Below are 15,085 nucleotides of genomic sequence, written 5' to 3' on the forward strand. Positions count from 1 at the left end.
TTATCTTAGCAGTTGACACATTTCCAAATGGCATGATGACCTGTTGCTGTTGTATCCTGATCTTTTAGCTCTGGTACCCATAGGAAAGTATTATGCTGAGTACAATAGGGTATTCAAAAAGTTTACTGTCAACTCTTCGCAAATATGGTAGTTTCCCATTGTCTGTGGAGGATACATTCCAAGAATGCCAGTGGATGTCTGAAACTGTAGATAGTACTGAACTCTGTATGTATTGTTTTTTCTATACATACCTACCTGTGATAAAGTTTAATTTATAAATTGGGCACAGTTAAGAGGTTAACAACAATAACTAACAATACAATAGAACAATTACAGCCATATAGTCTAATAAAAGTTGTGTGAGTGAGGTTTCTCTCAAAATATCTTAATGTACTGTTCTCTTGTAATGATGTGAGATGGTAAGATGCCTACCTATGAAGTGAGGTGAGTGACGTAGGCATTGTGACATAGCATTAGGCCACTGTTGACCTGCTGACCATATGTCAGAAGGAGAATCATCTGCTAATGGACCCCAGTTGATTGTGGGTAACTGAAACTGCAGAAAGTAAAGCTGCGGATAAGGGGGGACTACAATAATTGCCAGATTTCTCTTTGTGGGCTTCACCTCTATTCTAAGGTTCCGACTTGTCTTTTCCATTGCTGTGCTTCTTACCTACATTGATGTCCCCCAAGGTCTTCATACTCCAAATACCCAAAAGAGAACCCATTGTTTTCCTTCTCCTCCATTGTGTTTTTCAATCATGGTATTATTGTGAGAGGCTTTTTCTTTAATGTTCATCAAGTGTGCACTGCCACACACAAGCTACTCTTTTTTTCTCATATGCCCATCATGAAGTAGTACACATTGTGCTGTTTTTCCTTAGGTAGGTGACCCCTTGGTGAGGATAAGGTTCAGTTCTCAGTACCAAAGTTATGGTGAAGGTAATCTGTCTAATAAAATAAAACTGAAACTACTCTCTGTGTTGACATATTCCCTTGTTCTCAGTTTAGTCAAACTGGGTTCCAGGGAACTGGAAATGCTTTTTCTCTCCCAACTCTTTTAAGCTTCTGGAAGCAGCCAAACCTAGACTTTCTCCATCCTTGATGCTACTTGAAGTGAAGTCCAACGGAAAATTAGCTTTAGCACCCGCATCTCAGATAATGTGGGGCTATAGCCATTTTGAATGCTGTCCTTAGAGCTGGAGCTGCCCTAACAAAAACTTGGAGTTGCTTACTTAGACTAAAGATTATGTATTCTCCAGTCAATAAAGATCCTCTGATGTCTTAGTCTGGCAGCATTCTGGGAGGATGAATAGATTTGCACTTGTGAATTACTGTATAGCAGTGGCAGATAAAAAAGGTCCAGGAGGCCACCCAAACCTGTGGGGCATGCCTTTGATTGTAGCATACAGTATTCCTGCTGGGCCAGTATTCTTTTCCTTGAATCTGATAAATTTCTTCTTATATTAGTCATACGGAACTTATGATGGGATAGAAAGGTAGTTTCCTTTTTTTGCAATAAATCTGTGCAAGGCAGTGAACCCACATGCTCTGGAAACAGGGAAATAAGTACATTTTGAATAGACTTCTCAGTAGTCCAAGGACCTATGAGTAATGCCATATTACCATTTTACCAGTTGCTGGCCTCAAGTCTTTGGAAATTGTCGACATTTTCAGGTAGTACACATCCTCTACTACCATGTCAGAATACTTTAATTATATTGAAACTAGGTGGCAGCCTGTTTAGGAGTCTTCCTGAGTTGTTTCATCACTGTATTTAGCAAAGAGAGATAAGAATACTTGATTCTGGGGTGCCTGGGTGGCTCAGTCGTAAGCGTCTTCCTTCAGCTCAGGTCATGATCCCAAGGTCCTGGGATCGAGCCCCACATCAGGCTCCCTGCTCAGCGGGAAGCCTGCTTCTCCCTCTCCCACTCCCCCTGCTTGTGTTCCTGCTCTCGCTAACTCTCTCTCTGTCAAATAAATAAATAAAAATCTTTAAAAAAAAAAATACTTGTTTCTAACTACACATTCTATGAAGTCTACATTTTCTTTCTTTTTTTTAAAAAAGATTTTATTTATTTATTTGAGAGAGAGAGACAGCATAAGCAGGGGCAAGGAGGCAGAGGTAGAGGGAGAAGCAGACTCCTCACTGAGCAGGAGCCTAATGCAGGGCTCAGTGCCAGGACCTTCTAAGATCATCACCTGAGCTGAAGGCAGATTTAACTGAAAGAGCCACCCAGGTGCCCCAAGTCTACATTTTCTTAATGAGTGTGTAAATTCTTTTCCTGTGTACCATGACTTAGAAGCTCAGTGGGGAGGGTCTTAACAGTATCAGTTCAAGTATTACTTCTGGAAAAGACTTCTTCATTATACCTAAAACATTGAAAAAAATTCTAAAGTTTATCTTTAGAAAAGTCTGAAATTTGCTAGAATGACTAACAATTAGAAAAGGAAAAAATGGAATAATGTTCATATTTTCCTTTTTTTACAAAATAGATACATTTAGGGGCACCTGGGTGGCGTAGTCGGTTAAAAGTCTGACTTTTGGTTTCAGCTCAGGTATGATCTTGGGGTCCTGGGATCCAGCCTTGCATCAGGATCTGTGCTCAGCATGGAGTCTGCTTGGGATCTCCTTCTCCCTATGCCCCTCTTGCTCATTCTGTCTCTCTCTCTCTTAAATAAACAAATCTTTAAAAAAACAACAATAAAACAAAATAGATACATTTAATGTATAAAAAATAGTCCTTTACAAAGTAATAGTCATTATTTTAAAAAAAGTTTTAAAGGGCTTTCAACAATAGAAAGCAGTAGTTTCTCACCTAATTGTCACTACTTCTAGTGTCATTAACCACAGACAGTATTTTCTATAAATTTTTATAAAGTTGATATATAATTTGCAATCAGAGAAATAAATGCTCAGTTCTTAAGTATAGTTTGATTTTGGACAAATTTGTGTATAACCCACATGCCCATTAACACATAGATGATTTCTATCGTGGTAGAAAATTCCTATCATCCCAGAAAATTCCCTTGTGCCCTTTCTAGCAACCTCACCCCGCTGAAATCTCTCTTCTGATTTTTATTGTCATCGATATATTTTACCTGTTCTTTTTTTATATAACACTTTTTTGAGCTATAACTCATATACATACAATTCACCAGTTTAAAGTATACAATTCAGTGTTTTTCATGTATTCAGAGTTGTATAATCATCACTATAAGAAAGCACGTGTTCATTAGCAGTCACTGTCCATTCCTTCTTGCTCCTCTCACTTCTCCTCCAGTTCTCAGCAACAACAAACCTACTTTCTGAGTTCTAGATATTTTATATAGGTGGAATCATCCAATATGTTTCCTTTTGTGACTTCTTTCACTTAGCATAATGTTTTCAAGTTTTGTCCATGTACCAATATTTCACTCCTTTTCATGACCGAATAATATTCCATTATATGGCTATACCAGTGTTTTTTTAATCCATTTAACAGTTGATGGACATTGGATTGTTTCCACTTTTTTGGGTGGTATGAGTAATGCTGCCATGAACATTTGTTGTGTAAGTTTTGTGCAGCTGTCACCACAGGGAACTGACATTCATTAGCAGTCACCTCCTGTCCCTTCTTGGGCATAGATTTTCATTTATCTTGGTTATATACCTAGGACTGGAATTGCTGGTTCACATGATAATTCTTTGTTTAATCATTTGAAGAATTACCATATTGTTTTCCAAAGTGGTTTTACCATTTTACATTCCCATAAGTAGTGTCTAAGGGTTCCTATGCCTCCATTTCTTCACCAACATTTGTTATTATGTCTTTTCGATTACAGCCATCCTAGTGGTTGTGAAGTGGTGTCTTACTATGGTTTTGGTTTGCATTTCCCAAATGATTAGTGATGTTGAACAACTTTTCATGTGCTTATTGGCCATTTGTATATCTTTTTTTTGAAAAATGTCTATTCTGGTTCTTTGCCCATTTTTTAATTGGGTTGTTTGTCTTTACCATTGAGTTGTAAGAGTTTCTTACATATTCTAGATATAGGTCTTCTGGCTTGCAAATATTTTTTCCCATTCTGTGAGTTTTCTTTTCCCTTTCTTGATGGCATCCAGGAAGGTATGAAACATTTTTAATTTTGATGAGTTCCATTTGTGTGTGTGTGTTTGTGTGTATTTATTTATTTAGTCACTTGTGCTTTTGGTGTCATTTTTAAGAAGGGTTTACCTAACCCTGAGTCATGAGGACTTACTCCTGTATTTTCTTCTACACTATACTTGTTCTTGAACTTCATATATGTGGAATCATGTAGTATATGCTTTTTTGCATCTGACTTCTTTCACCCGACCTAACATTTATAAGGTTCATCTATGTTATATGTATCAGCAGTTTGTTTCTTTTTATTGCACAGTAATATTGCAATGAATGAATATATCACAATTTGATCACTTATTTTTTCTGGATATTTGAGTTGTTTCTAGGTTTTAACTATTACGAATAAAACTTCTATGAACTTTCTTCAAGTCTTTCTCTTGTTGGGTCATATGAAAATGTATTTAGTTCTTCAAAGAGGTTGAAGTATGACATCACTATATGACAGTTACAAGTACTTCCATCCCAGGCAACACTTGGTATGGTCAATCTTTAAAATTGTAGCCATTTTAATGTATACATAGTTTGATTTTAACTTGCATTTCTCTGATGACTAAAGATGTTAAGTGTTTTCCGATTGCTTATTGGCCACTTGATTATCTTTCTTTGTAAAGTGTCAGTTTTAGTCCCTTACTCCTTTAAACAGCTGTGTTGTTTGCTTTCTTAATTATTGATTTTAAGAGTTCTTAGTATATTCTGGATACTAATCTTTTGTCAGATACATATGTTGAGAACATTTTGTTCTCAGACTATGGCTTACCTTTTCATTTTCTCAGCGGTATCTTTTGAAGAGCAGAGTTTTAAAGTTTGATGAAGTCCACTTTATTTTTTAATCAATTTTCTCTTTTATGGTTAGTGTTTCCTTGTGTCTTTTTAACACATTTTGCCTCCTCCAGGGGTAAAGGCTTTTTCCTGTTTTCTTCAAGGAGTTTTAATAGTTTTAACTTTTATATTCATGGCTGTTGTCCATTTGTGTCATTTTTATATGTCATGGTAGTTAAGGCAGGGACAGTATTTTATTTTAGTTTATTTTTTTTATTTTTTTAAAGATTTTATTTATTTGACAGAGAGAGACACATAGAGAGAGGGAACACAAGCAGGGGGAGTGGGAGAAGGAGAAGCAGGCTTCCTGCGCAGCAGGGAGCCTGATGCAGGGCTCAATCCCAGGACCCTGGGCTCATGACCTGAGCCGAAGGCAGACGCCCAGTGACTGAGCCACCTAGGTGCCCCTGTTTTATTTTATTTTATTTTTTAAAGATCTTATTTACTTATTTGACAGAGAGAGAGACACAGCGAGAGAGGGAACACAAGCCGGGGGAGTGGGAGTGGGAGAGGGAAAAGCAGGCCTCCCGCGTAGCAGGGAGCCGGATGCGGGGCTCGATCCCAGGACCCTGGGATCATGACCTGAGCCTAAGGCAGACGCTTTACAACTGAGCCACCCAGGAGCCCCAGGGACAGTATTTTAAATAATGTAGTATCTTTATTTGGAATACTTCATTTATACATTTTTTCTTACAGTTCTGTGTATTTGTTTATGTTATTTCACTGTCCTCTGAAGATAAACTGCTTTACCCTCTTCTCTAACTCACCCATGATTGCACTTGGCATTCCTGCTTATACCAGAAGTTATAACTTGGCAATCTCTGAGACCTTTCTGACTCTCCAAAAAAAGCCTTCTGTTTAGGCACTTTTTCATCTATATTTCCATTGTATCTCAAACTTACATTTAACTTAGGAAATACCATTATTTTCTTTTTAACTCCATGTCTCTCTATTGATGGTAGTGCTGTAGCTTAGTTACTTGGCCTAATAGCAAGCACTCAATGAATAATGAACTGAAATACAGGACTTAGGTTCAAGTTGTTTCAGTAAACCTTGTTTCTCTATTCCATTTAGAATTCTGAGGGATTAGACTCATACATAAAAGTATTTACATATGTTTACTAATTTTTCCATAGGATATATTGTGGACTTACTGAAATAATATCTGTGGAAAAAACAGTATTTAAGTAAAACATCATCATTATTTTTTTCTAATAAAGAATATTTATAGCAAATAGTTGACCCTTAATTTGCCTGGTTGTATAAATTTTTCTGTTTCTAGCAATATTTGGGATATTTTATATAAATTATGTTGAAATGGAAATGTATTAAATTATCCCATGAATAAGGATAGAATTTGTTCAATTTGTGTTATTGTGTTGTATTATTGAATATGACATATTTGGGATTTGAAGTTTTTTTTAATATGGGAATTTTGATTTTATTTCATCTCAGTATTTAATGTACTTTGTACTGAGTTAAATGCTGTCAGGGATATAAGGATGAGTAAATTATAAATATAAAGGATGTTTCTGTAGTCTGTTCAGTAGGGTTTGACATATACGTTTCTTTCCTTTATTAGTTTTTATTTATCTTAAATTACTACTGCGAGCATTTCTTATATCCTAAGCAGATGACTTACTCAAGAAATTACTGGAAGTAAATAGAAGCCATGTTAAAAACACAAATAGCTCTTTTAGGACCCTTATTTGAATGACATGTAATTTACATCTTTATAGTGATGGAGCCACATTTTCCAACCTTTTTTTTATAGTCTGTTTCTTTATAAAAGAAATAATGGATTTGATGTTGTGATGAGTCATGGAATTGATCTCTGAAATTATCTTAATTCATCTTTCAACAGATAAGGAAACACAAAGGCTATAGGTCCTTAAGAGTGAAGAGGTCTTTGTTTGAGAGTGCAAACCCAGTGATAAATAACAGCTGTTAGTTGGCCTGAGTTTTTGGGAGATAGTAGGGATTATGGAGATTGAGTGGATTAAAGTCCTCCATCTAAAGGGAGAAGCTCTTACTCTGCTACACCTTGTTGTTCCTATGCAGAAATATGGGCCTGGTTTTGCCCTATCTTTTTATTTTTCAAGAGAACCCCAGAATTGTAAATAAATATAAATATATGTGTATATAAACAAATAAGTAAAATCTTCCAATTTTCATATTAATAATTGTTCAATTTATACAAACACTGCATGACCAAACAAAACACTTTGGGCAGATTTATATATACATGGGTAGAGAAAAATTAAAAAAGAGAAGGGATTTGGATGATTTGTATGGCTTTGCCTTGCTTTTTTCTAGCCCAGGACATATTCTAAACATATTAGGATTAGTTCTTTCATAGAATTTGTTATACCTGTTCCAACTGTAGTTTCTTTTTTCCTGAAGCCCTCCCAACTGTTTTTCTCACCAGATTTCTCCTAATTTCTATTTTTAGTGGAGATGAAGGGAAATTATAATGGGACTAATAGCACTAAAATATTTAACATAATTTACCATCAAGTTCTGAAATTGTGGGGCACCTGGTGGCTCAGTCAGTTAAGCATCCAACTCTTGGTTTCAGCTCAGTTCATGATCTCAGGGATGTGAGATCAAGCCCTGTGGCAGGCTCTGCGCTCAGTGCAGAGTCAGCTTGAGATTCTTTTCCCCTCCCTCTCCCTACCCCTCTGCCTCTCCCCCTGCTCTCTCTGTCTCTCAAATAAATATTAAAATTTTTTTCAAATTGCTATGCTTAGATAACAAAAATAGCAGTAATTTTATAGATGCCAATCAGATATTATTGAAATTATGCATATTCTAAAACCACAGCTATAGTGAAGCTCTAAGTATCATCATTACTTCATCAAGTATCACTGTGAAATTAGATCTTGAGCAATTTTTAATTATGTTTTAGATTGTTAGAGACGGATAGTAAGTCTTTAAGATCTGTAAATGGGTCAAGAAGAAACAGTGGCTCCTCCCTTGTATCAAGTTCATCAGCCTCTAGCAACCTCAGCCACCTTGAAGAAGATTCTTGGATTCTTTGGGGAAGAATTGTTAATGAATGGGAAGATGTACGCAAAAAGAAGGAAAAGCAAGTTAAGGTATTCGTATTCTTTGTTGAAGTTCTTCCTCTTATCCCAAAGGGGCATCAAGGCATGGATTAATAGAAGATTTTAAAAAATCAGATTCTAGTACTTTCCAAGGGCTGTAATAGAGCTCTGCTTTATGTTTTCATTTATTTGTGCCCATAAAAGTTTTGACTGTACATATCAGTTTTTATAGATGTATCCTAATGGTAGAAATATATAGCTGAAAATTATTTTAGAAATTAAATCCTCACATTTTATAGATTCAGGAATGAAGTTGTAACATCTGATATCTTTGAATTATCGGTATTTAACTTTTTTTGCCTAAAACACCCCTTTGAAAGATAATGGTTACTGTGCTTTCATTCACAGCTCTGCAGATTATCAATTACTTCCTTAGTAGCTTTAGAGGCCATACTTTGGGAGAAATGTCAAGAATTTATCCATGGCATTGTAACCCTCTGAACAGAATAGGATACAGCCAAGGGCCAAGTCTTAGCCTTGGTTAAAAGGTTCCCTAGTATTAAGAGTAGCTTTGTGAATTATAAATTTGATAGAATGTTCTACTCCATTCCAACCCCCAGTAAGTCTTCTTTGGCTTTTAAGGTAGGAGACTTAACTGGTTCATTTTTAAAATTTTATTTTACGTTTATTTTTATTTTTAGGAGCTTGTTCGTAAAGGGATACCCCACCACTTTAGAGCAATAGTTTGGCAACTTTTATGCAGTGCACAAAGTATGCCAATTAAGGATCAGTATTCAGAACTCCTGAAAATGACCTCACCATGTGAAAAATTGATCCGAAGGGACATTGCTAGAACTTATCCTGAACACAATTTTTTTAAGGAAAAAGATAGCCTTGGACAGGAGGTTTTATTTAATGTAATGAAGGTAAGTTCTATTTATTCATTTTTTGAAATGAATTCTCAGAAGATTGAAATTATACATATAATGAAGCATGAATCCTCGGCACAATAATCAGTTTCTTCTGCAAAAATTTGTTGTTAGCCTAATTTCTGCTTTATTTTTGATGCTACATTACTGTCTAGTTTAGAGAACTTAGAAAATTCATCACTTTGCTTAGTACTAGTTGGTTGAAATCAAATAACCTATAAATCACTATACACCATAGAAAGATCATTTATGAAAATGGATAATTTATCTTCTGTGAGTTTCACAATCTAGGAACAAAGTTTTCTGCTTACTGTGGCCAGCACTGTTAAAAGTTCTTAGCCATTAAAAGTGTGCGCCATTGTAATTTTTTCTTTCAATATTGCCTTTTTTCTTCTCATAATTCTTTTCCCTTTCAACTACCTCTGCGAAATATTAATTTCTTCTTAAACCATCTCAGTTTTTCCAGTGCTTTACCCTAACCTTACTCTGGTTTTATCTCAGATAAACATTTTTTAAGCTTAGTTACTTCACTGAGTACAAATTCCTTTATTTTCTTGTCCTTAGGAGCTGTCAGTTTCTAATTGGGAAATTGTCAAAAGAAAATTTTATATAATAAATCACCTACTTTTTAAACACTTACAGGATAACTTGTATAACAAACAAGCAAAAGCTTTTCTAAAAAATAAATGGTCTTTACTCCACTGTCTCACGATTTTTAGGTTTTTAGAGAAGGAAGATATAATACATCATGTTAAAGTATTCTGAACATTTTTTTACTTTTTAGGCATATTCTTTAGTGGATCGTGAGGTTGGTTACTGTCAAGGAAGTGCTTTTATAGTTGGATTGTTGCTTATGCAGGTAAGTTAGTACAAGTATTAAGTGTCTGATTAAGTTCTTTATTGAAGTTGGAGAATTTAAAAATCATCCTTGTTTTTATTAAGCATTAGATACTGGAAATTTTTCCCTAGGCATAATTTAAATAGGGATATTTAGTTTGCAGTTTAAAATATTAAAAGTGTTGAAAATAACATATGCAATAATATCCTGCCACTAAACAAAATTTCAACTTCTTGGTATCTACATTTGGACCATAATATTCCACTAAAGCCTGTATCTACTTTTAAATCTTAACTTACATGTCAGTATTTAATAAAGACTCACCTTTTCCAAACCAAGGAGGACATGATTGAAGTGTTGATATGAAAATCTTATTAATATCATACATCTTTGCAAATTTACACAGAAATTTTGGTTGTGATAGAGTTGAGGGCTTGTTACGCCTACCTTGTTATAGGCTCTAAAATAGAGGTACTCAGTTATTCTTACTGCCCCAGAGATACAACCTATATTTCCATTACCAGCGAATAATTTTGGAGTGGGTTCGGGTGGGATGTTTTCAGAAGTCAGGGACAGGATCATCATTTATATCTTTGAGGGGAAATGGTAAATAGTGTTTTCTCTTCACCTTTGTTGAAATTTTTTTTTCAAGTCCATCATACTCTATATTATTCTCAGACTAAAATGTAATCTGAAGAGAAACCTTGGCGATAGCTATGATTTGAGTCATATATACTGGTTTTTGCATCTTAGTACTACACTGAATTCTGTGAATGTCGGCTAGATTATTTAGTCTCTCTCTGAGCCTGAATTAGGTAATACTATCTACTGTCAGATTCATTGTGAGGTCATATGAGATAATAAATGTAAAAACCTAGCTGGTGTTTTCCACATAGTAGACATGCAATAAAAGTTTGGTGTCTTGCCCAAGATCACTTTTCTTGGTAGATAAAAGCAGAGTAGGAATCTGAAACTGTTTCCCCATTCTTTGCTTCAGTTTCCTGAGAGTTCTGCCTGAGTTTTAAAGCTCTCTAACTGTGACGCTACTTTTCTGAGTAGCAAAAACCTGATGTCAGAGACATTGGTTTATAATAAAAGTGACAGATTTTTATTTTGTTTTATAACATAAGAACTACTACCAATTGTTGTAGGATAATTGTCCATTTCTAGGTGACATTGGCTTGTAAATAATAAAAACAAAACTAGTTTTGTTAATGTCGAGGTGTAACGGTTTTGTACGATTGTGATTTTTCCTAATTTGTAATTGATTAGTATTGGTAGGATTTTTACTATTGAACTCAAGCATTCCTATTATCAATCCAGTAATTTTTTTTCATAATTCTATGCCTTTTACTTTCATATTAGCTCCAAAATAACCTTTCAGTAGTCATTTCTATTGAGCATTTAAAGAGCAGCTTTTCCTTACTTGAGTTAGGAATCTCCTAACAGCAGACCTAGCTCTGTAGGAATCCTAAGGGGCCATCACATTTTCCTTCAGGATACTGTAGTCTGGTAGTGGTACTTTTATTTAGTGATTAATTTACTTAGCTAGTATTGTCAATGGCAGCTAATACATTGCCATAATAATAATTTTCTAGCCTAGGGCCATAAGCTAGAAAGCCCCCTCTCTTTGTTTCTAAAGCTCATTCTGATACACCCATTGCTCTATTGCCTCCCACATACTAGCTTGGCAACGCAACTTGGAGTCTGAGAAAAAAATTTTGCAAAGTTAGCTTAATTAGTACATGTTGTTTGAAAATAGCTAAAAGTGCTGGATATATGTTTTGTGTGTATCTTAATACTCATATAAAATTAGGTAGATTTTGCCACCGTTAGACCTTTGCAAAAGGCATGGATTCTCTTTAAGTTAGTGTCATAGAGAAAGTATGTAGCAGCGCGATTGTTCTTCATATTTATATTTCACTTGTTGTCACACTTTTTCATTTTGTGACCATTGTTTCAGTCTTTTTGAGAAGGGCCCACTGATTTTTTTCTTTTGGGTCTTTTATTCAATTATTTCAACTCATTTTTTTAAAAATATTGTCAGTTCCCATATCAATGCTATTGCAGAGGAAGAAGGGAATGAAACTTTTTTTGATATGTTCAGAAGAGAAGGAATTCTTGTAAGACAAAAAAATGTATTCATTCCCACTGTGACTAGAATGAGGGGTGGTAGGGGTGGAATGCAAAGGGGAAGGTAGTGGTAGGAGAAGAGGTTAGAGAAGTAGTAAGGGGTCATGTAATGTAGGATCTTGTAAGGATTTTGGCTTTTACTGAGGATATGAGAAGCCACTAGAGTGTTTTGAGCCGTAGAGTGAAATGGTCTAATTCATGCTTTGAGAGGATCACTCTGGCAGTTCCATGCTGTACAGGGAATAGACAGGAAGAAAGCACAGGGAGGTGGCAGAGTGACCCATGAATGATGTAGGAAAAACATTGAGTTCAAAGCCGATGGCCAGGAAAAAATTCTTGAGATGACTTTGGTGCAAAAGGTGGTTTTTAATAAAACACAGAAACAGAACCCATGGGCAGAAAGAGTTGTACTGCGGTCATGAGGAGTGGCCCATTATATACTTTCAAGTTGGGAGGGGTTAGGGATAGCGTAGTCTCTAAGGAGTTTTGGGAACAAGGTTTCCAGAACCTTGAGGGGGCTAGCTATTGTTGGGTAAAGGTCATTTATTCCTGTCTAGTAAAACCTTAGTCATGAGACCCTTCAGATGTATATCAGTGGGTCGTATGTTTGGGGGATGATTGCCAACATGTATCTTGGGGAGTAGAGATAAAGGAAATTTCCAAAGGAATTTTTATATGTTAAAGTAGACTTACAGGTTCCTGGGGTTGGGCTAAGATTGCCTTTTATCCTTAGCAAAATATTAACATCGAGGCAGCTGAGTTCCTGGAGGAATATCGCTCTGCCTGTGTCACGGTCTTGTCAGTGGAGCAGAATGGAGAGACTTTTCTTCTGCTTTTGTTTCCCACATCAATGAAGAGCCTTGTGGAGTTGTCCAGACAACGGGCTGCTCTTTTGATGGTGGTTTGGACTAGCTGTGAATGGTCGGAGGTGGTTGATTCTTGAAATAATTTGAATTTAGAGCCAACAGGAGTTACTGAAAGATTAGATGTGGAGTAAAAGAGGAAGGAGATTGTGATGACGCATATGGATTTTGAGTGGAAGTTTGGGCAAGGAATGGCAGGGTAGGAAATTACAAGTGGTTTGAGATGTCTTTTGGACATCCAAGTGGAAATGTAAGTAGGGCATTTGAAAATATGAGACGAGAACTAAAGGTTCAGGCCAATAGAAGAGAGAGTCTAGGGGTTATAAAATGGGTACAGATGCAGGTAGGATGGTATTTGTGGTGGTGTGAGAATGGGAAAATTCTGTTCTAATTGCTTCTAATTTTTAAAAAATTGAAATACCAAATAAGATCATTAGCTTAGAGTTGAGTGGGAAGGAGGTAATGGAAGCTTGAGGACAGAGAAGTTTGAAATGGTGGCCTAGGAGAATGAGAGTGATTGAATTAGGGAAATAAAATATACCAGAAGCATTAAATACCCACTGACATTAGTGGTCCTGAATTCAAAGTGAGACCAGCCAGCATGATTAAGTGTTTTGTTTTTACCCAGCCACTTTCTGCTATCTAGATGTAGTTGTAGAGTTGGATTTATCCAAGGGTGGAGTTTTTGAGTTGGAATTATTACTGAGAGAGAGAGGCAAGAGTAATTGTAGATATAAGTGAATGAATAAATGTAACAGGGTAGGTAGCAGAGAGCACAGGAACAGAAAAAAGGTAGTGTGCTATAAATGACTGATATGCTTGCAAAGTCATATAGCTGTAAATACTCTGTGTGTATTAATCTTCATTGCAACCCTATGAAATAAATGCTGTTATTTTACCCATTTGATATATGTTGAAACTGAGCAATAGAGAGTAACCTCTATTTGCTGAAGGTCACAGAAACAGAACCCATGGGCAGAAAGAGTTGCACTGGGGTCATGAGGAGTGGCCCATTATATACTTTCAAGTTGGGAGGGCTTAGGGATAGCGTAGTCTCTCCCACTCTATTAAGTGGTATTTGAATCTTAAGTGGTGTGGCTCTAGAGCCTGAGTGAGGATCATTAGAGGAAAGGAAGGCAAAGATCTGCTAGGCCAGGGAATTAGTCCTCATGAAAATGAGTAGGGTTTGGGTCGGTGACCTAGAGGTTTGTAGATACTACAAAAAAGAAGAGTCATAAGTAACACCTACAGGTATTGTTTCAGAGAGAAGGGGGAGTTAATGCAATGACAATGAGTCAGTAAGGTCCAGGGAAGGACATATACCTCTCTAATCCTTGGCTTCTTCCAGTGCTATGGGAGAGAAAACAGCCACCTTAGCGGAGACAAGTTTCAGTTAGAGGAAAATGGTGAAAGAACATCTGGTAGAGAGATTGAGGATGTAGGTAGGATATTTTGTTGATGGCAGGTTATGAGTTCCAGAAAGTGCTGTGGAAAGGGTTTAGGGAAGGCTGGATATAGGGTTAGATTAAGGAGCAGTAGAACCACATGGGATGAGAGTTCTGGATTGTTGGGCTTCTTGCAGTGGGGCTGTAGGGCTTGAAGGGATTGATAGAAATAGTCTCCAAGGCAGAACTGTGGCTGTGTGTGTGGGGAGGAAGGAAGTACAGGTTTTACCAACAGTAACACTTGACTTCTATCCATGGCTGTGTCAAGGCCAGGAAAAATGTTATTAGAAGCAGTCTTTAGTAAGAAGAATACCTAGAGAACCTTTGAGTTTCCTCTTTTAAAACACATTGTTATAATGTGAGTGAATGAGCATTAGAAAATTAGAAAATATTCTGAATATCTGTGTAGCTCTTACATTCATTATCTTATTTGATAGTTTTTCTCGTGAGTTACACATAAAATGTGAAATTGGTACTTTTAAACCTTGCTTACAGATTCTTTGAAATTTTATTTTACAAGTTTGTGTGTGTGTGTTTAACACCTATACTGTATCCTATCATTTCTGCTCAGAACTGTTGAAAGTTTTCCCATCACACATAAGATAAAAGTCCAAATCCTTACAGTGGCTTCTAAAGCTCTATGTAATTTGGTTCCCTGTATTTCTCCTTCATAACCTAACTGCACTTGTAGAATTCCTCCTAATTAGTAGTCTCCTATTTGCTGTTCCTTTAGCATGCCAATTGTGATTCTACTTCAAGGCCTTGTTTATTCATTCTCCCAGGACTGTTCTTTCCTCAGTTGCCCCCTTATTTCTTCAGTATTCTGTTCAAATGCTCCCCTATCAAGGGACTTTCCCTAATCTGCC

The 15,085-nt window shown here is 36.3% G+C and overlaps 1 protein-coding gene across 8 annotated transcripts in view; it reads left to right on the forward strand.

The window, feature by feature from the left end:
* EVI5 (ecotropic viral integration site 5) overlaps positions 1 to 15,085 on the forward strand; it is a 197,694-nt gene that overhangs the window by 50,614 nt on the left and 131,995 nt on the right. For all 8 annotated transcript variants that reach the window (XM_032423640.1, XM_032423630.1, XM_032423649.1 and 5 more), the window contains exons 3-5: positions 7,873 to 8,062; positions 8,713 to 8,937; positions 9,725 to 9,799. In XM_032423640.1, coding sequence (XP_032279531.1) covers positions 7,873 to 8,062; positions 8,713 to 8,937; positions 9,725 to 9,799 — 490 coding nt within the window. The remainder of the gene's footprint in view (positions 1 to 7,872; positions 8,063 to 8,712; positions 8,938 to 9,724; positions 9,800 to 15,085) is intronic.

The sequence above is a fragment of the Phoca vitulina genome, unplaced genomic scaffold, assembly GCF_004348235.1.
Source record: "Phoca vitulina isolate PV1807 unplaced genomic scaffold, GSC_HSeal_1.0 scaffold2, whole genome shotgun sequence".
Taxonomy (NCBI): Eukaryota; Metazoa; Chordata; class Mammalia; order Carnivora; family Phocidae; genus Phoca; species Phoca vitulina.